General features: G+C 39.0%; 1 protein-coding gene across 1 annotated transcript in view; it reads left to right on the forward strand.

Annotated features, from left to right (window-relative positions):
- spire2 (spire-type actin nucleation factor 2) overlaps positions 1-23,199 on the forward strand; it is a 192,266-nt gene that overhangs the window by 163,444 nt on the left and 5,623 nt on the right. The window contains exons 10-12 of the mRNA XM_039763456.1: positions 1,395-1,528; positions 9,479-9,616; positions 22,496-22,563. Of these exons, the coding sequence (XP_039619390.1) occupies positions 1,395-1,528; positions 9,479-9,616; positions 22,496-22,563 (340 nt within the window). The remainder of the gene's footprint in view (positions 1-1,394; positions 1,529-9,478; positions 9,617-22,495; positions 22,564-23,199) is intronic.

The following is a 23,199-nucleotide window of genomic DNA, read 5'->3' on the forward strand; positions in this document are numbered from 1 at the left end:
TAAAAAATATATCATTTTTGGGAGGAAAATTCCTTTAACATGTATAAATGAAGCTGTGAACTACATGACCAATGGAATGGATAGAATGCCCTGTAAGAATGGAAAAGTTTTAAAGAGGGTCTTTTCTTAAAGCCAAAGCAATCAATCAACATTTATTTATATAGCACATATTCATACAAAAAAAATGTAGCTCAAAGTGCTTTACAAAATGAATAGAAAAATAGAAGACACAATTAAAAATAAACATAATTCAACATTAATTAACATAGAATAAGTAAGGGCCGATGGCCAGGGTGGACAGAAAAAACAAAAAAAAACTCCAAGAGCTGGAGAAAAAAAATAAAATCTGTAGGGATTCCAGACCACGAGACCGCCCAGTCCCCTCTGGGCAATCTACCTAACATAAGTCAAACAGTCCTCTTTGTATTTAGGGTTTTCATGGAAGGACCTGATGATGATGGTCACGTAGACTTCTGGCTTTCAGTCCATCAATGTTGGTGCATCATGATGCTTTGAGTAGGTGGTGGTGGCGCAGGCCGCCACCACAAAGAAACCGGAAAAAGAAACAGAAGAGAGAGTTGGGGTCAGTACGGATTTTAGAGCCACTATGAATAGTTATTGTGATGAATTGAACATACAGAGTATCAGTATTAAGTTAAAGTGAAGTTATAAAAAGGCCATGTTAAAATAATGTGTTTTCAGCAAGAGAACTGTTATCGTCAAAGCAAGGGTCAATATGTGGAAGCTGTTCTGTTTTTCACCAGAATTTGAAGGACTGGATCAAAAGTAAAAAATGAAGGTCAAACCACAATTTGGTTTGATTATTTAATTGAGCACTAATCTGTTGTGAGGATCTTTCCTTTTAATTAAATTAAAGCTTGGATATATTTTAATGAGGGCAGTGATCTTATAGAGTAAGACTACCATAATGTTGTGGACGACTTGTTATGTGCCTTCTGTGCTTAGTAACCATGCAGCATTGGAGCAGCCTAATGCGCAAAATGACACATGAAATCCACAAATACAAAATGACAGCGTCCATGTATGACAAAATGCAAAACGTTGAATAAAAATGAATAACATGTCAAAACAAAGGGCAATTGGCAAAGAATAATAAATTATGTGTTTCTGAAACCTTAGGGAAGGACAAAAAGCCTCACTTTACAAGTTAATTAAAAGGATTTAGTTCAGAGGTTTTTCAGTGAGTACAATCTCCAAATTACCTATTTTATGATATTACGAATTATAATGATTTTGTGAAATTGGTATTTGCCAGATATCTAATGCATGTACTGGCTGGACCTAGACTTTCTGTTAGCTTGTGAGAAGATTAGACGTCATGGAAGGATCAGTAAAGCTTAGTAACAATGCTCTCTATTACTGTCTTATTTTAGGTTCCTTCCTTCCTAATATTCATAACACTCGAGGAACCTTCTCACCTGGAAAAAGTTCACTGTGCTCAGTGGAAGAGAGGCCTGAAGGAGAAAGCAACTCATCTACAGAGCACAGCGTAAAGCAGCAGATGATGGTATGTATTCACTTCTTTTATACAGTAGGTCTTCATCTGTTAAACACACTACAGTGTTTGTAATACCCAGTTCCCTTATTTCTTAAAGAGTGGACCCTGGTTAGTTAGGCATCTGGTGCCAGCTATTTATTTATGTTTAATGGTGTCTCCATTAACATGAACATGTTTCATTCAAAACTGTGTTTTGTAATGAGAATACAGTATGAAGTATGTCATATTGTAAATAATTCCATGAATACACTACTTTAGGAAAAATTAGGACTGCTGTTTGATCAAAAACATTTATAGCACATTGACATTTTTTTAGCAAAATGAACTATGCTGTAATTGCAAATTTTGCATATTTCCCTTCAAGCATATTAATATTGTTCTGTAAAGCAGAAATAACTTAATGATTACTTCCTAATACAAAAGCAATTTTAATAATCACTTGAATAGGCATATTATTACTCCAGTTAGTTTATTAAAACTGAAGAAATCGGTGAAGGACTAATCAGTCAATGGTTCAAAGAAAGTTTTTATTTTTATTTTTTATTTTGCACAACATCACAGTTTGCCCAACACTTTATTTGGTTCTGTCGATAATGCTGCCTTTAAAATGACATGAAGACAAAAAAAAAGGACATTATTGATTTTCTGACTATTTATTTAGCCATTTGCTTAAGCACACCAGTTTATTTGAACTGGTCATTTCAAGGGATGTTTTTTATTATTAGCAACAGTTATAGAAAATAAATGTTCATAACAGACTGTAGTGGCCATGGGTGCTAAATATTTTCTTACTGGCTTAGCCATGAGTGAGCATCTGTCCTCATTGAACTTTTACCACTGTAATGGATCCAAATCAATGTCAATTTTTCCCTCAACTGTTTTTGTGGAGGAGGAGCAAAGAAACATCAGTGGCCAGGGCCATAGGAACAATTTTTTGGTAAGGCATGCTGCTGACTACAAACATTAACTGGCTTATCCAGGGTAGGGGCATGGGGTAGCTGCAGTCTATCCCAGCATTCATTGGGTGCAAAGTTAGAAACAACAGCTGGACAGTATGCCAGTAAATTACAGGATGAACACACAAATACACACACAAATATAAACATACGCTTGGACCAATTTAGCAACAATAATTCACCTAACCTTTGTGTCTTGGGGCTGAGGGAAGAAGCAGGTGTAAATCTACATGTAATCGGGGAGAATATACAAACTCCACAAAGGGAGCAATCTGGACAAAAACATCGATCCTGGGTATAAGGTAGCAACACTACCACTGCTCCACTGTGTTGCCCTCTCTCTTTCTCTCCATCCATCCATTATCCAACCCGCTATATCCTAACTACAGGGTCACGGGGGTCTGCTGGAGCCAATAATCCCAGCCAACAATGGGTGCAAGGCAGGAAACAAACCCCGGGCAGGGCGCCAGCCCACCGCAGGGCACACACACACACACCAGGCACACACGAAGGACAATTTAGAATCGCCAATCCACCTAACCTGCATGTCTTTGGACTGTGGGAGGAAACCGGAGCACCCGGAGGAAACCCACGCAGACACGGGGAGAACATGCAAACTCCATGCAGGGAGGACCCGGGAAGCAAACCCAGGTCTCCTAACTGTGAGTAAGCAGCGCTACCCACTGCGCCCCCATGCCGCCCCCTCTCTTTCTCTCTCTTTATATGAAGAAACTGTTTTTTTATAGAGTTTTATTCAAATCACACATGAATAGAGGAGTATTGTGTTGGCATTTAGCGTGTCACACTAATGGCATCAGATACTGAGGCACCCACGACCACACCACCAGCAGCTGGGATAGACTTCACGAAATAATGGCACAGAACAATGATATTAAAAAAATGATAAACATTTTCCATAATAAAGGAAAAAATCATCAAACCCAGCTAAAAATCTTCTACAAGAAATTAAACAGACATTCCCATGTAAGATTTCTTCATGGAACTTTGGAATAGAAAGAAATTAATTTTGTAAGGAGACAATTCACAACATTTGGAATAAACCTTATATTAGTAACTATATAGATTTTATTTTTGATTAATTTTGTCTGTGAGTAGCTTTATCTTTCATCTCATTTGTGTTACTATTGATCTACCTCAGCAAGATAGGTAGAAACTTTGTGAAAAGTACCAGGTGATAGAGATGTGGACAGAATACCAGGCATGAATACCAAAAACTATAGCCAATCATTCAGCCAAAAACACAAAGCTGAGGATCAAAAAGCCAAGTACAGAAACAAAAGTAATAGCGTGAAAAGTTTTTTTTTAAAACAAATTTTGGATAAAGTGGGTTCATACGTGGCGATTTAAATAAGGTTCCACGTTATGGTGTCAGAGGTCACGCTCTTCCAGAGGCTTATGGGAGAATCTCCATGGCAATGAAAAGTGTCAAACATAAAATGGAATTACAATATAACAGAGATTAAAAATAAAACTTTTAATCAAAGACATAAAAAGAAATCTCAGCAATAAATTCTAGGTGGCAGACAACACTGGAAGGGATATGAATAACATTTCTAAAGACACCAGAAAATATATATATACTCAGCAAAAAAAGAAACGTCCTCTGACTTTCAACTGTTGTTTTTACTTTCAGTAAACTTAATGTGTAAATATTTGTATGAACACTAAAAGAGTCAACACCATAAGACATAAACTAAAAATGTTTCACAATGTGTCCCTGAATGAAGGGAGGCTCAAAATCAAAAGTACCAGTCAGTATCTGGTGTGGCCACCAGCTGCTTGAAGTACTGCAGTGCATCTCCTCCTCATGGACTGGACCAGATTTGTCAGTTCTTGCTGTGAGATGTTACCCCACTCTTCCACCAAGGCACCTGCAAGTTCCTGGACATTTCTGGGGGGAATGGCCCTAGCCCTCACCCTGCAATCCAACAGGTCCCAGGCGTGCTCAATGGGATTGAGATCCGGGCTCTTCCACTGCGAGGATGATCAGCTGTCCTTCCTGTCTCCCTGTAGCGCTGTCTTAGGCGTCTCACAGTGCGGACATGGCAATTTATTGTCCTAGCCACATCAGCAGTCCTCATGCCTCCCTGCAGCATGCCTAATGCACGTTCACGCAGATGAGCAGGGACCCTGGGCATCTTTCTTTGGGTGTTTTTCACAGTCGGTAGACAAGTCTCTTTAGTGTCCTGCGTTTTAGAACTGTGACCTTAAATGCCTACTTTCTGTAAGCTGTTAAGGTCTTAACGACCATTCCACAGGTGCATGTTAATTAATTGATTATGGTTAATTGAACATGCATGGAAAACATTGTTTAAACCCTTTACAATGAAGATCTGTAAAGTTATTTGGATTTCTAAAACATTATTGTTGAAATACACAGTCCTGAAAAAGGGATGTTTCTTTTTTTGCTGAGTATATATATTAACAAAAAACATAAATCATGACAAACAATCTGTAGGGCTCCACAAATCTCAAAACCCAGGCTTTTACTCAAAAACTACACTGTAATGCTCCATATATGTTCTAGTAACAAAAATCAGCATGGAACCTACTCAAGCAACAGGTTTGTGGCATTGAGAAATCTTTAGCATGGATGAGGGAAAGCATTAAAACTTCTGCTCCTAAATAATAAAAATATATTTTAAAGATTTTATTAAGAATGTTAAAAAATTAGATTAAAAAAAAAGAAAAACTGAATCATAAAGAATGATGCCTGAAGGGCAAACACACTCAACTAAAACCAAGTCCATAAATCAGAAATCAATTTTTTAAACACAGGCTAACAGAAAACAAAAACCATAAAGAAAAAGTATTTACACAAACTAAATAGCAAGAAAGGAGCCAAAGAACTGAATCATAAGCACAATGTTACCACACTAATGTGTTATATTTGACTGGGGTGGTCCCACAGCTGGGATGTCAGGAGGGCTCGCTTTTCTTGGCTCAAAACATAAAACACAGGGTACATAGAAAACGCAATTGCAAGTATTCCAAACAAGAGAGAATTATATGAAATTAAAAAACAAGACAGAATTCACTAATACATATACAAAAACACAATTAATAACGCAAATGTACAAAATAATACTCAAGATATAACAAAAAGATTAAATAAAAAGAAAAGATGTCTGAGTGAGCGACAAAACCGCAGCTATACCATAGCTGTCTGACATTAGTAGTCCTTATAACTCATTAGCTGCACAACATGACTTTTTCAAGTTATTATCTATAGATTGTGTAGTTCTTTATAAGTAGACCTATTTATAAACCGCTAATAAATAGAGTGTGATTACAGTGGTTAATGTTGCTGCCTCATAGCTCCAGGAGCTTGGGTCTGAATCCTCATTCCAGCACTCTGATCAGTTTGCAAGCCCTAACATATCTGAGGATTTTTTTCATTTGGTAATTCAAAATCTGTCTAGAATCCTAATTGGAAAGTTCAAATTGCTCAAGTGTGTTTGAGCACTTGAGTGTGATCTGTGATCTGCGTCACATGTCCAGGGTGCTTGCTGCTTTGTGTCTGATTCTACTGCCAATTCGAAGGACTCTATGATACTTTGATAAAGAAAATACATAAAAAGAGGGAAACTGCATGCATCAAACATGGTTTGCTGGAGCACTAATCCTAAAGGCCGCACTAGAATATTGCTGATGTTTCACTTTGTGAACTGAAATCTTATAAACATAATGACAACATTGAGTTTGTCAAAGTATTTTCAAAATAGGGCGGCACGGTGGCGCAGTGGGTAGCGCTGCTCCCTCGCAGTTAGTAGACCCAGGTTTGCTTCCCGGGTCCTCCCTGCGTGGAGTTTGCATGTTCTCCTCGTGTCTGTGTGGGTTTCCTCTGGGAACTCCAGTTTCCTCCCATAGTCCAAAGACTTGCAGGTTAGGTGCATTTGCAATTCTAAATTGTCCCTAGTGTGTGCTTGATGTGTGTGTGTGTGTGCATGCTCTGTGGTGGGCTGGCGCCCTGCCCGGGGTTTGTTCCTGCCTTGCACCCCGTGTTGGCTGGGATTGGCTCCAGCAGACCCCCGTGACCCTGTAGTTAGTATATAGCGGGTTGGATAATGGATAGATGGATTATCAAAATACAGAGTTGAACTTTTTAATGAGATACATCTCTCACAAGTTGTTCAGAATATAATAATTTATGGTCTCACATTCTCTACATTATTTTAACTTCCAGCTCAAGCTCTATTTTGTGGTGCATTATTATTTTTTCCTGTTTTATTTAGTGAGCAACACTGGAGCACCACAAGGAACAGTCCAGTTTTCTTTTCTCTTCCCTCTCTACACTGCAGACTTTCAATATAACACCAGGCCATGCCACCTGCAGAAATCTTCAGATGATTCTGCTCTTAAGGGGTGTATTGATAAAAGCAATGGGACAGAGGAATCAGGTGGAGAACTTTGTTTCTTGGTGCAAAAAGAATTGTCTACATCTTAACATCAGCAAAATCAAGGAACTGTTATTGACTTCTGCAGCATCAAATAGCCTGTATGTTAGGTTACTGTGGTGCTGTGGTGTGCTAGCTGGTAACATCACTTCAAGAGAGGCCCACTGAATTAACAAGCTAATTAAAAGGCAGTTTTAGTTATGGGTTGCACTCTGGACCTCCTGGAAGTCACAACAAAGGAGAGAATTAAAACAAAACCGAGCACCATTATGAACAATATTGCACATCCTCTCTTTGACATACTAACACTGAGGACTTTCAGACAATTAATTATTCAGCAGAAAGTGTGTCCAGAGATCCTGGGGCTCCTTTATACCAACAGCAATGCGTCTGCATAATGCCTCACTGGGACTTCTAAGTCAGAAGTTTTTTTTTTATTTATTTTTATTTTTCTTCCTTTTTAGTCAGTGAGTGTGTGAATATATTTAATTATCTATCTATTTATGTAAAAAGCCAAATTTCCCCCAGGGGACAAATAAAGTTCTGTCTATCTAAACAGTTTGACTTGTGATTTTGATTTGAACAGATTTGCCAGTTTATCAAGGATTCAGCTCCTTTATACAGTACAAGGATGACTTACTGTATGCTTTTGTCTTACACAGCATTTTTATACAGGGTGAGTCAAAATTATGTTAACATTTGAATGGCGGAAACAATTTATTCACAAAACATGTGCAAGATGATTTACAGGAACGTCTCAACCAGTTCGCCATCATGTTCAACACATGTACCATGTGTGGCACATAAAATTGTCCGCAAAAATTGTATATACAGTGGTGTGAAAAACTATTTGCCCCCTTCCTGATTTCTTATTCTTTTGCATGTTTGTCACACAAAATGTTTCTGATCATCAAACACATTTAACCATTAGTCAAATATAACACAAGTAAACACAAAATGCAGTTTTTAAATGATGGTTTTCATTATTTAGGGAGAAAAAAAATCCAAACCTACATGGCCCTGTGTGAAAAAGTAATTGCCCCCTTGTTAAAAAATAACCTAACTGTGGTGTATCACACCTGAGTTCAATTTCCGTAGCCACCCCCATTCCTGATTACTGCCACACATTTTTCAATCAAGAAATCACTTAAATAGGAGCTGCCTGACACAGAGAAGTAGACCAAAAGCACCTCAAAAGCTAGACATCATGCCAAGATCCAAAGAAATTCAGGAACAAATGAAAACAGAAGTAATTGAGATCTATCAGTCTGGTAAAGGTTATAAAGCCATTTCTAAAGCTTTGGGACTCCAGCGAACCACAGTGAGAGCCATTATCCACAAATGGCAAAAACATGGAACAGTGGTGAACCTTCCCAGGAGTGGCCGGCCGACTAAAATTACCCCAAGAGCGCAGAGACGACTCATCCGAGAGGTCACAAAAGACCCCAGGACAACGTCTAAAGAACTGCAGGCCTCACTTGCCTCAATTAAGGTCAGTGTTCACGACTCCACCATAAGAAAGAGACTGGGCAAAACGGCCTGCATGGCAGATTTCAAGACGCAAACCACTGTTAAGCAAAAAGAACATTAGGGCTCGTCTCAATTTTGCTAAGAAACATCTCAATGATTGCCAAGACTTTTGGGAAAATACCTTGTGGACTGATGAGACAAAAGTTGAACTTTTGGAAGGCAAATGTCCCGTTACATCTGGCGTAAAAGGAACACAGCATTTCAGAAAAAGAACATCATACCAACAGTAAAATATGGTGGTGGTAGTGTGATGGTCTGGGGTTGTTTTGCTGCTTCAGGACCTGGAAGGCTGGTTGTGATAGATGGAACCATGAATTCTACTGTCTACCAAAAAATCCTGAAGGAGAATGTCCGGCCATCTGTTCATCAACTCAAGCTGAAGCGATCTTGGGTGCTGCAACAGGACAATGACCCAAAACACACCAGCAAATCCACCTCTGAATGGCTGAAGAAAAACAAAATGAAGACTTTGGAGTGGCCTAGTCAAAGTCCTGACCTGAATCCAATTGAGATGCTATGGCATGACCTTAAAAAGGCGGTTCATGCTAGAAAACCCTCAAATAAAGCGGAATTACAACAATTCTGCAAAGATGAATGGGCCAAAATTCCTCCAGAGCGCTGTAAAAGACTCATTGCAAGTTATCGCAAACACTTGATTGCAGTTATTGCTGCTAAGGGTGGCCCAACCAGTTATTAGGTTCAGGGGGCAATTACTTTTTCACACAGGGCCATGTAGGTTTGGATTTTTTTTTCTCCCTAAATAATAAAAACCATCATTTAAAAATTGCATTTTGTGTTTACTTGTGTGATATTTGACTAATGGTTAAATGTGTTTGATGATCAGAAACATTTTGTGTGACAAACATGCAAAAGAATAAGAAATCAGGAAGGGGGCAAATAGTTTTTCACACCACTGTAAGTATATACAGTACATAGCAGTACCATAAGTGTTAACATAATTTTGACTCACCCTGTATTTGACAAAATCTGGCAGTGGGGGCTTTTTCAATGAAAGGCTGTTCATATTTTAACTTGAAGTGCCTTACTGTCAACAGGATGAATTCAGCTACCCAGTGGAGACGCTGGCCCTTACTGTCGATGAGGTGATCAATGTTCGCAAAGTGCTGGTGAAAGCTGAAATGGAGAAGTTTCAACAATGCCGAGAGCTGTATAATAATCTGAAGAAAGGGAAGGTAAGAGATGGCTGCCACAACGTTGTACGTTTCTGCTTGCTCATCCTTTTTAGAATATCCTAATTCTGTTGGCACATTTTTCATTTAATTAATTTGAACCTGAACAAAAAAATAGAGCAGATAAAATCTTAAATGGATGTAATTTCAGTATGTGCCTCTCACTTTCATTTTTGCTCCTGGAAAACATAATAAACAAAATAAAGATTGCATGCATCTGTACTGTAAATTAATCTGTTAGCATCTTTAAGCACCATCACAAAGTAGTGAGAAGTAACAGAGGGAATGCCAAACTCACTAGAGGACTATAGCAGCTGCGTTTTTTTGTTACATTTGGTATCTCCTTCCTTTTCAAACTGATGTCAGCATATGAATTCCTCCATTGTCTATTTTCTTGTCTAAAAGCTCTTTGTGGCAAGGTGTTCATTTTTCATGTATCTTTATTCAAATTCATATCCCTAACCAACTTTTCAGTTCAGCCTTTTCATTTTGAGAGTGACCACTCCATTTTCTGAGAAGATTATTGAATTTATTATGAAAAGGCATGAGTGCAACTAAAAAGCCCTTTACGTTCTTCCATTTTCTGCACAGTGTCTTATGAAGCTGGAGATTTTCAGAGCAGTATTTGTCTTGATTGAGGAGGCATCCCTAGACAGACCAAGAATTGAACACAGGACACTGATGCTGTAAGGCAGCGATGCTAAGCACTGTGCCACCATGCTGCTTTAAATGCATTATTTTGCTAATTAGAAATAAAGCAAAACCATTATTAAACTCTGAGTGTTGGTGTCCAATACCACCCATCTATTGAGTTTTGAAATCTGCTTAGCTAGTTTGGGGTCACAGGGAATTGGAGGCTGTAGCAGTAGCATCGGGCAAAATGCAGGAAACAGCCTTGAACACGGTACCAATTCAGTGCAATATTAACCAGTACAGAATGGCGATCATCTTTCCTTGGGGTGTTTCTCGTTCTGTTCACTTGCAGGAGGTCAGAAATCAAATTAAACGAATGGTGTTACTTTGACTCATATTTTAACGAAAGCCCTATGCTAAAGAAGTAGCATTCTACCCACACCTGGGGCCTCATGCATAACGGTGTGCATTAAATTCACATTATAGCATGGCATACGGACAAAAGAGGAAATGTACTTACGCACAAAAAATCCAGATGCATAAATCTGTGCGAACGCCAACTTCCACGTTCTTCCACTACATAAATCCCGGTCAGCACGCACCTGTTGTCCTGCCCCATCTCCTCCCAGAATTACGCCTCTTTGAATATGCAAATTAATTTAAATAGCCCTTAAGCTCAGCATTCTGTGAAAAGGCAATGGCAAAAGCACGGGGGAAAATAGAAGTTCAGCGAATACCAAGTGGACGCAAGGAAAAACATACTATTTGTTGGTTTAAACAGTGGTATAAACAACAAAGGAAGTTGATCGAATGACATAGTGTGTTGGAGAAACTCGAAAGCTCAAGTTCACAATATCGCACAGTGCCCAAAATAAAAAAAGAAGTTGTCAGATATCAAAGTCGCCGTGAAAAGGGTGAGTCGTAGCCCACCATCTGAGTGTCATATGAAAACGTATTAAGGTACAGAGAAAAAATAAATAGGCATACAGTAGGGAAAAAAGCATGAAATCTCGAAATTTCCACTTTAATCATGCAGTTTATTTTATCATTAAAGTAGAACATCATTAACTTCATCTTAAAATTGTTTAATTTACTAGTTTCTCAAATCCCATTGTAACTAAAGTAGTATGCTTTGTTTTTTATTTGATCTTCTATGTCAGGGGTGCCAAATGCGTTGATCACAATCGACCAGTAGATCGCAAAGGTAGTGCAGGTAGATCACGTTGTGTTCAAAAAAAATTTTTTTAATTGTTAGTCTATCATATATCAAAAAAAATTTGTTTCGGGAGGGTATGGGCTGGATGTGGAATTGGAAGAGGATTTTTTTCTCACAAATTCACAATCGAAGTGCTTTTGTCTGATCTGTCAATCTATCATTGCTATTCCAAAGAAGAAAAATGTGGGAAGGCACTTTCGAACTGTTCATAAAAACTACGAAACTGACTTCCTTCCGAAAAGCGATCTCAGAAAGAGAAAGGAGAGGGAACTAAAATCACAATTAATCGGACAGCTGTCATTTTTCACTCAGCTGAATTTAAAAGCTCCTTGAGTTCATTATTTGGCTCAACTTATTTATGTGAGTCAGCCTTTTGCCACATGAAGATTATTAAATCCAAATACTGTAGTGACCATAAATGTATTGAATTGTTATTGTGCCATAAAGGTTATTCAGTTATGCAAAATACGACAACATATATTTTATGTATAAAGTATACTCATATATGTATATATATATATATATATATATATATATATATATATATATATATATATATATATACTAATAAAAGGCAAAGCACTCACTCACTCACTCACTCACTCACTGACTCATCACTAATTCTCCAACTTCCTACACAGGAAGGGTCATAACTGGAAGGGTCATAACTGGAAGCTATTTTTCCCCATATAATGTAATGGAGGCTTGAGTTGGAGATGGCCGTGGGGGGCGGAGTTTCGTGTGACATCATCACGCCTCCTACGTAAATGCGTAGATAACAAGGAAGAACTCCAAACAGCGATCAGCACAAAGCGCCATTTCACAATTGAGAAGGCAGAAAAACATTATGAAGCAAATGATGCATACAAGCATATTCATAAGTACAGCTACTGCAGAAACAAAGCAGCGTGAACCGTAAGTTTATATTAAATTAAGTTCATAGACAGGCTGCCACTAGCGTTTGTAATTTAGTGCCTGCCCATATAAGGCCGTCCATCAGCGGCAATCCAATACAAACACTGCCGGTAAATGTTCACGGGTGAAGGACTGTGCTTATGCAGAGGAAGATGAGATGGTCAGGGTGGTGTTTGGCACAAACTCATTGAAACTGCGAGAGAAACTTTTAAGTGCGGGTCTTAGCTGACATTACGAGATGGCACCAGTACAGCTGGGAACCTTCGATGCAAGAACACCAAGCGGCTCCGTGAACTGGCGCAATGCGCAGACAAAAGCAACAGTTCCAAAGAGTGCTGAACAAAAACCGAATTACACAATTGAGAAGGCAGCAAAAAAATATGAAGCGTCTTATACATACAATCATATTCATAAGTGCAGCTACTGCGGAAACAAAGCACACGGTGGAAAAAGTGAATGTCCTGCTAAAGGAAGACAGTGTAAAAAAACGTGCATGCAGTTTGTCACATCTCAGATAAAGAGGAAGGCGAGCTGTTTATTGATGCAGTAAGGAACTAATCGATGAATGAAACCTCTTATCTTTACAGCGATTGACAAACACGGAATGTAACTTGAACACATCCTACAAATACGAGCCTGATTGAAAGAAATAATGATAATCAAATCCTTGATGACAGCAACATTCAATAACACTCACAAAACAATTACTGTATATTGACAATCATGTTACGTTATTTTTAAAATGTTCCCTTTTCTTTTCATAACTTCTACTTCTCCACTGCGGTACACGGGGTATATATATAGCCCGATCTACAATACATACTTTAGCATAGACAAGCCACACGCTGTGGCTAATTGTAGAGTCTTAAGCCTCTAACGCGACATTCGAGGTTGATTCGAGAGGGATGTACTGAGTATGTCGCGCTACCTGATTCATTTTACCTTCGCATCTCCTTGGTTTGGGGCGTATGAAAAATATTAGGTTAGCAGAATCATGTTACGTTATTTTTAAAATTTTCCCTTTCTTAGCACAAGCACAGCTGAGAAGCTTCGATGCATGTACTCCATAAGCGTTAAAAATAACGCATTTAATCACACTTTCAATTCCAAGCAAGCGGGAACTTTTGTCAATGCATGATTTCCTGGTACATCCATTACACTGATGCACACATCACAGCTACAAAAATGTTAGAGTCGGAATAAAGCGCGTTCCTACGACTGATCATTTCGACTACCCGGCGAAGCCTTGATAAAAGCATGGTTTTGTGCACACTGAAAAGCAAGCAAAATTAGATGCATTACAGAAAGCGGACTTTGTGGCTCTTACTGGGGATCATTGGACTTCCGTGACCGTTAGTAATTCTAAATACATCTAATTACAAAATGTTCAATGATCACACTGTTTTAGCCTAATGTACAAAATAATTTTGGCTAATGTTACTCAGAGTTTAAAGAGTAAGCTGGTCAAATTACCTTTTATGTTTCTGACTTATTTTTTAAGAAGAAAACTGCACTTTATGTTGAAATTTTGGTTATTATTATTTAAAGACAATACTATTCTGAAAATGTACTTAAAGTACTTAAACTACCACTTTATTTTTAAGTCTGCCCAATTTTAACCAGGGATGATATTTTTGTTTCTGTTTTGAATTCAAATGCAGTTTAAAAGCTTTTTTTCAGAAATTAAAACAGCTTCAGTTTACAATATTCATGTCCATGTCTATTATTTGATTCTGTAAGCCCACTAAAACCGTTTTAAATTAAAAAAAAAACATTTGCGATTTGGGGCAAATTTACGTGTCGATTACATACGATTAATCAAGATTAATTCTTACACAGCCTCTAATTAATTGGATTAATTTTTTAATCGAGTCCCACCTAATATATATATATATATAGATTTGTATATATATGTGTATATACAGTATATATGTAGATATGTATATGTTGTATATACAGTATGTATATATGTGTGTGTGTATATATACAGTGTGTGTATATATATATATATATATATATATATATATATATATATATATATATATGCCAGCAACACTCATGACAAAACAATTACATTGTCAATCATGTTACGTTATTATTAAAATGTTTCCTTTTCTTTTTACTTCTCCGCTGCCAATGCAGGTATTTTGCTATATATATATATATATATATATATATATAATATAAATAGATAGATATGACAACAACACTCATATCAATGACAAAACAATTACATTAACAATCATCTTACGTTATTTTTAAAATGTTTGCTTTTCTTTTTCATAATTTCTTTAACACACTACTTCTCCGCTGCAAAGCGCGGGTATTCTGCTAGTATATATATATATATTGTGAACGCTGGCCCCAGCACAGACAGACGGACGACATATTTTGCACCACACACTGTTTATTTACAATATATATACAAGTTCTTAAGTTACGTGCACTCACGATACCCCAGTGCCTTCAGCACCGAATCCCCCAAAAGTCCAGGGCCCACAGTCACTGTGCCTTTCCTCTGGCCGCCTCCTGTCCTTTCTCCAGCTCCGTCTTCTGCCTCCCGTCTTCCACACCCACTGGAGGGAGGCGGCCCCTTAAATAACGCCCCCGGATGAGCCCCAGGTGTTTCCGGCATCTGCTCTCTAGCCACGCCCCAGCGTGGCGGAAGTGTCGGTTGCCTTCCTGGCAGCTCTCCGGGCGCCACACAAAGTCTTCCCCCCGGCACTTCCTGGTGTGGCGGAAGTGCCGGGCTCCCGGGATAATTAGGCCCTGGGGCGCCGCCTGGCGGTGGCCACGGGTCCCTACAGGGCTGGGCTTCCATGCCCTGTACCCGAGGCCCCCTGCCTAACCAGGACGGACGCCCCCACTCCGTCTGGAGGAGGCACTTGCCCTCCTCTTGTCCTCCAAGGCGTCCCGGCCGGGCTCCAGCCCCAGCCGCGGACCGTACGGGATAAACAGGCATCGGGGCGCCGCCTGGCGGTATCCACGGGCCCCTACAGGGTAGGGCTTCCATGCCCTCGACCCGTGGCTCCCAACAAAACCAGGACGGCGCCCCCTCGCGGTGTGGAGGAGGCACAAGCCCTCCTCTCGTTCTCCTGGGCGTCCCGGCCGGGGACCACAATATATATATATATATATATATACAATGGGTACGGAAAGTATTCAGACCCCCTTCAATTTTTCACTCTTTGTTATATTGCAGCCATTTGCTAAAATCATTTGAATTAATTTTTTCCCTCATTAATGTACACACAGCACCCCATATTGACAGACAAAAAAAGAATTTTTGAAATTGTTGCAGATTTATTAAAAAAGAAAAACTGAAATATCACATGGTCCTAAGTATTCAGAACCTTTGCTCAGTATTTAGTAGAAGCACCCTTTTGAGCTAATACAGCCATGAGTCTTCTTGGGAAAGATGCAACAAGTTTTTCACACCTGGATTTGGGGATCCTCTGCCATTCCTCCTTGCAGATCCTCTCCAGTTCTGTCAGGGTGGATGGTAAACTTAGGTGGACAGCCATTTTTAGGTCTCTCCAGAGATGCTCAATTGGGTTTAAGTCAGGGCTCTGGCTGGGCCATTCAAGAACAGTCAGAGAGTTGTTGTGAAGCCACTCCTTCGTTATTTTAGCTGTGTGCTTAGGGTCATTGTCTTGTTGGAAGGTAAACCTTCGGCCCAGTCTGAGGTTCTTAGCACTCTGGAGAAGGTTTTTGTCCAGGATATCCCTGTACTTGGCCGCATTCATCTTTCCCTCGATTGTAACCAGTCATCCTGTCCCTGCAGCTGAAAAACACCCGCACAGCATGATGCTGCCACCGCCATGCTTCACTGTGGGGACTGTATTGGACAAGTGATGAGCAGTGCCTGGTTGTCTCCACACACTGAGGAGAGGCAAGACACATGACAGCCCATATGGAGTTTACTAAAAGACACCTGAAGGACTCTGAGATGGTGAGGAATAAGATTCTCTGGTCTGATGAGACCAAGATAGAACTTTTTGGCCTTAATTCTAAGCGGTATGTGTGGACACAACCAGGCACTGCAGTCAAAATTCCTAAACAATACTTTCCATAAGAATATGAAAACTGAAGAATATCTGAAAACACTCACGTTTGGGTTGCTGTTGACCCTCTCCTAATAAACCAGCAGCACCTTGTTTTGATTTTGTGGGGCAGCCAGAAATAAAAAGTGAACATTGACAGCCAAGTTCTACTTACTTACTTCAAGTTATTTCTTGACTAGCTGTCCCCCGCGGCGGCACCCATGAGGTAGTGAAACAGGACAGCAAGGAGGGCTCTGCCTGGTTCCCCATGCCTGACATCACGCTTCCTCCTCCCCTCGAACCTGTAGCCTCTGTTTTGGATTAGAGCAAATATATTGCTCCTGCAAGCGAACTATGATTCTTAGTGGGATAAGAGAAGTGGCAAAATCAATCGGAATGTTCAAGCAAATTGTAGAAAAAAGCCAGATCTAAATTTCTTAAGTAGTTCTCTCGTTTGTTAGATGTAGTAAATGTAAGATACGCCCGAGGCTGGCACGTGAGTGAGGAGGGCCCCCCCGATCTCTCGTGAAAAGCAGACAGACAGACAGACATACGTTGGATTTTATATATATAGAGATGATGACGTAATCAAAATAATTGTGGGGATAAACCATTATGCTGAACAGTGTCAGGTGCATGACTGTACACCTAAGCATTTTTCCCATTCAAAGATACACCTTACAGAAGGCATGTTTTGACAGTATATGCTGTTAGTATCAACATTGTTCTTATTATTCTTTTCATATTATTATTATTATAATTTTTATAATTCTGATTTTGTACTTTTAATATTTTGTATGTTTTACAGTAGAAAGATTAGATGTAATAAAAATGTAATTTTTCAAGCAATAAAATGCAATGCATTTTAGTTGGTGTTTTTTTGAGAGAAAATGTAATGCTAAGGAGGTTAACTTGTATGTTTTAATAAGTACTGTGGGGACAGACGGACAGACACACATGTAAACCACCGCAGCTACTGGGCTTCACTCTGTGAAAGGAAACGCCTTGACACAGGAAAAATGTTTGGGGCAGCCACCCGTATACTTGAAAAAGACTGCAAAGAAATGAAAATTGGTAGTACAGTTGTGAACTTGAGTGCAAAACAGAACTGGGTTCACAAGTTGAAGTTGACTGGTATTTAAGGCAGGTTGGCGGAAGTGATGTCAGAGGGGCTGCAGTCGGAACCAACGTCATTGGGTCCAGGCAGAATTTTCCATGTTTGGTTTGCAGGAGTAAAAGAGAAAGGTTTACTGCACCCCGCCACCCCCTGGCTTGGTGTGGAATTACCTACTTTTGGTCTTTTTTACTGCCTCCCATGAGTGACAACATGTTTGTGAAGTGCCTTTGTCACTATGATATCTTTCTGTCATTTTAACTATTGCATGACTGTATGACATAACAACAGCAAACAGAGTTTAGATAAGCATTATAGTTTATGGATATACAAAGTATTAAAACACTGCAGCTATTTTGTCATGGCATGCTTGCTTTTCCAATTAGACAGAAATGGTAAATTCATTAGTTATTCGTTTAGACATGCAGGCAGGAGGTGAATGTTGTGCGGCCTCATCTGTGCTTCTGCTAGTGTTGGTAGAATTATTGATTCGTGCTTTGAGTACTGAAATCTACTGGAGTGTGACATACTGTTTACTTCAAATGCATATTTTCATGAATATAGCTGCCAGTTCTTTCAAGCATACATCGACTCCTACACTATCGTCATAATGCTGAACAACAGAGAGCACACGCAGCACATGCAACAACATATCATTCATGTTTACCACTTGTCCATTGATACCATTGAATACTGATGTATAACCTGATGCTACAGAAAGGTTTTTCCCTTGCAACAAATTATGTTTGTTTTAAAAGTGTGAAACATGGTTTCTACATATGCGCAAGAGCGGCATTTGAGGGTGGCATAGGGGAACGACTACTCCAGGCCCAGCTCCTAAGGGGGCTCTACTTTTGAGGTCCGTGTGTTCCGTTCGAGCAGATATGTCAAGTTATGTTGTATATTCTCCAGTATATATATATATATATATATATATATATATATATATATATATACAGTGGTGTGAAAAACTATTTGCCCCTTCCTGATTTCTTATTCTTTTGCATGTTTGTCACACAAAATGTTTCTGATCATCAAACACATTTAACCATTAGTCAAATATAACACAAGTAAACACAAAATACAGTTTTAAATGATGGTTTTTATTATTTAGGGAGAAAAAAAATCCAAACCTACATGGCCCTGTGTGAAAAAGTAATTGCCCCCTTGGTAAAAAATAACCTAACTGCGGTGTATCACACCTCAGTTTAATGTCCGTAGCCACCCCCAGGCCTGATTACTGCCACACCTGTTTCAATCAAGAAATCACTTAAATAGGAGCTGCCTGACACAGAGAAGTAGACCAAAAGCACCTCAAAAGCTAGACATCATGCCAAGATCAAAAGAAATTCAGGAACAAATGAGAACAGAAGTAATTGAGATCTATCAGTCTGGTAAAGGTTATAAAGCCATTTCTAAAGCTTTGGGACTCCAGTGAACCACAGTGAGAGCCATTATCCACAAATGGCAAAAACATGGAACAGTGGTGAACCTTCCCAGGAATGGCCGGCCGACCAAAATTACCCCAAGAGCGCGGAGGCGACTTATCCGAGAGGTCACAAAAGACCCCAGGACAACGTCTAAAGAACTGCGGGCCTCACTTGCCTCAATTAAGGTCAGTGTTCACGACTCCACCATAAGAAAGAGACTGGGCAAAACGGCCTGCATGGCAGATTTCCAAGACGCAAACCACTGTTAAGCAAAAAGAACATTAGGGCTCGTCTCAATTTTGCTAAGAAACATCTCAATGATTGCCAAGACTTTTGGGAAAATACCTTGTGGACTGATGAGACAAAAGTTGAACTTTTGGAAGGCAAATGTCCCATTACATCTGGCGTAAAAGGAACACAGCATTTCAGAAAAAGAACATCATACCAACAGTAAAATATGGTGGTGGTAGTGTGATGGTCTGGGGTTGTTTTGCTGCTTCAGGACCTGGAAGGCTTGCTGTGATAGATGGAACCATGAATTCTACTGTCTACCAAAAATCCTGAAGGAGAATGTCCGCCATCTGTTCGTCAACTCAAGCTGAAGCGATCTTGGGTGCTGTAACAGGACAATGACCCAAAACACACCAGCAAATCTACCTCTGAATGGCTGAAGAAAAACAAAATGAAGACTTTGGAGTGGCCTAGTCAAAGTCCTGACCTGAATCCAATTGAGATGCTATGGCATGACCTTAAAAGGTGGTTCATGCTAGAAAACCCTCAAATAAAGCTGAATTACAACAATTCTGCAAAGATGAGTGGGCCAAAATTCCTCCAGAGCGCTGTAAAAGACTCATTGCAAGTTATCGCAAACGCTTGATTGCAGTTATTGCTGCTAAGGGTGGCCCAACCAGTTATTAGGTTCAGGGGCAATTACTTTTTCACACAGGGCCATGTAGGTTTGGATTTTTTTCTCCCTAAATAATAAAAACCATCATTTAAAAACTGCATTTTGTGTTTACTTGTGTTATATTTGACTAATGGTTAAATGTGTTTGATGATCAGAAACATTTTGTGTGACAAACATGCAAAAGAATAAGAAATCAGGAAGGGGGCAAATAGTTTTTCACACCACTGTGTATATATGTATATATATATATATATATATATATATATATATATTTGAGATGTTTCTAAGAGGAACACTTTTAACATCACTCTTCAAGATCAAATTCCGTATATATGTATGTCTTTGAAAACATTCCATTGTCTGAATATTAATGCACAAAAACATGTATCGCAAATGATAACCGTCCGACATGACATCAACATGAGTTATGACTATGACATCCTGCATATTGAGTATACTTGCAATTTGGGTACTTTTGTAGAAGAGGCCCTGCTAATTTCCACATGACACGGCATCGCATTTCACACTATTGTGTTTTTTTTATTTTATTAATTTTATTGTAATCATTCCATACAAATAGATTCATTTTTACAAAACATAGGACTGAAAACAAATCAAACCCCACCCCTGAGACAGAGAGCAAGGCCAACAAAGTAATACTTAAAGCTTGTAAACATACCTAAATTGATGAGTTTAATAGAGCAATAGAGATGAATGGAGAAGAAAAGGAAATGTGGAGAGAATTACTCCTTCTTATTCTAAAATATTATTGATTAGATCCTGCCAGGTTTTTGAAAAAGGTCTGTACAGATCCTCTAACTGGGAATCTGATTTTTTCCAATTTCAAATAGTATAAAACATCACTTTCCCACTGACTTAAAAGAGGAGAGTTAGGATTCTTCCAGTTTAGCAAAATAAGTCTGCGTGCCAAAAGTGTAGTGAACACAATTACAGTTTGTTTGTCCTTCTCCACTTTAAACCCATCTGGAAAAACACCAAACACAGCTGTTAATGGGTTAGGAGGGATTGTGACACAGAGGCTGTCTGAAAGGCACTTAAAAATTTTGGTGCAAAGTGATGTTAATTCGGTGTAGGCCCAAAACATGTGACCCTGAGAGGCTGGGACTTGATTGCAACGTTCGCAGGTTGGATCTTGCCCTGGAAACATTTTGGACAGTTTTAAGTGAGACAGATGTGCTCAATATATAACTTTGAGTTGAATAATTGCATGCTTATATGCTTTGCACATATGGACTCACTATTGTGGTTTTGTCATAAATTATGAATTGCATTTTTTTAATAGATTATATCATTATATTTTGATAAAGTCCACGTGTTATCTTGAAAAAATTCAGCTGAATATTGTAATGAGAAAATCTGGTGTATGTTAACATTGTTTTTATTAAATTCACGTGCAAGTTTATACAGTTCACACATACCAGTGACAGCGTTTGACATAACCAGCCCCACGTGGGGTTGTTCAGCCCTAGGCCTTGAACACCCCTAAGGGCGCCTCTGCATATGCAACACACATTTATATGTCTAATGGGTTTTTTTAGGAGACTTTTCAACTGTGGACAGTTCATCAGCTTGCTCTCCATCAGACTAGGTTAACAAGAGCACCTCTTATCTTTGTAGTGCTAAATCACTGCTCCAACTTTGAGCGCCGTCTTCATGAACCATTGGATTGGTTTAGAAATGTGACAATTGGTGAGCCATCTAATTGTTCTCACCCAGTTGGAGCACCAACCCCTTATGGCTGTCTCCAGACATTTACATATTATATGTGTGGCTTCAGCGTGACTTGCTAGAATTTAACATTGCCAAATCCTTCACGTTAATTTGTTTTACTTCATCCTAACTAACACTGATCTTTGTCGATTGTTAAAGAAAAGGATCTGATGCTTGGGTGCCAGAAGCTGGGTGCTGCCATCTTATAGAGGCAAGTCAAGATAACATATTACGCATGCTTGTCTTCTGCATCACATAACCAGCAATATGCTACCAGCATAAACATCATCGTTGTGGCCATGCAAAGATTGACAAAATGGCATCACCAGAATAGTAATAACATTAATAAACAATCAGAAAATACATCCAAAAACTCCATAGAGTCTAAAGACTTCATGCATTACAAGTAGCTATAAAGTAGAAAAACATAGGAGGTTAACAGAAATGATCTTTTAAGTCATTCCCTGTCACTGGTGGTCCTCCTGGATCCCCTAATAGTTCAACCATAAGACAACCAAAAATCTAAAGTTCTTTGCTCCTACAGTGAACCTAACTGTCTAGACATTTAGTAGCCTGAAAGAGCCTCCTGAAAACTGGATGACCTTCAAGAGCTTTTACGATTTCAAAAGCACATACAAGAGTTTAAGACTGGTAGTGTTCCCATTTCAGGAAGCAATAAGTAAAACGCAGCTCTGTACAATTCATAGAGAGGGTTCAAGGAGTAAGCTGCAAAGGACTGGTTTATCATTCATTCAATGTGTAATTGTGGCTGATGTGGATGAAAAGGTAATTTAAACCATCGGCATTAAATGTAGAAGTGAATGTGCAGCTTTCATTTTGATTGTTGTTTTGTTCAACTACAGCACTAAAAGACTGTCATCTTTTCACTGCAGGTGTGCTGCTGCTGTAGAGTCAAGTTTCCACTGTTTTCATGGCCTTCAACTTGCCTTTTCTGTAAAAGGTGAGGATCACCTTTTTAAATTTAATCGGCTGTTTTGGTGTTTCATCTTTCATGGAGAGCACAAAGTGGTTCTGTTTGGGTTTTCAATAATTTTTCTATCCTAATTCCCAGGATAGGTTTGTACTTTACAAGATGATTAAAATGCACATGTACTTTTTTTGGAAATTGCTATGAATATCCCATTGATCATTGAACACCCCAGGGAACTTGTGCTTAATTAAAACAGTAATGTTCTCTGCACTGTCATAATATATTCTGTAAGAATTTTAAATAGGACATTCTTATAGGTTGCCCTTTGGCGGCCATGACAGCTCTCTATTTTTTTTTTCAGGCCCAGTGGAAGAATTTAAATGAATGTTTGTGGCATGTCACATAGACACAAAATAAAATAGGTAGATAAAGCATGTGCAACATCTTATAAACTGTACCACCAGAGAAGACACAATCACCTCTGGAATGCTTCCAAACACTTCTTCTGCTCTCACTGTATTTAGTGCTCTACACAGGGTGTTTTCCTGCAGAAAAAAAAAACTCCTGTACGATTCATAATAGAAAAAACCAGATGACACCATGCAGTATAACTTCAGCTATCACAGTTTCCTACTCAATGTCATCAGTGTAGCCTGACCGTATCCT

The sequence above is a fragment of the Polypterus senegalus genome, chromosome 9 (assembly GCF_016835505.1).
Source record: "Polypterus senegalus isolate Bchr_013 chromosome 9, ASM1683550v1, whole genome shotgun sequence".
In the NCBI taxonomy this organism is placed as follows: domain Eukaryota; kingdom Metazoa; phylum Chordata; class Cladistia; order Polypteriformes; family Polypteridae; genus Polypterus; species Polypterus senegalus.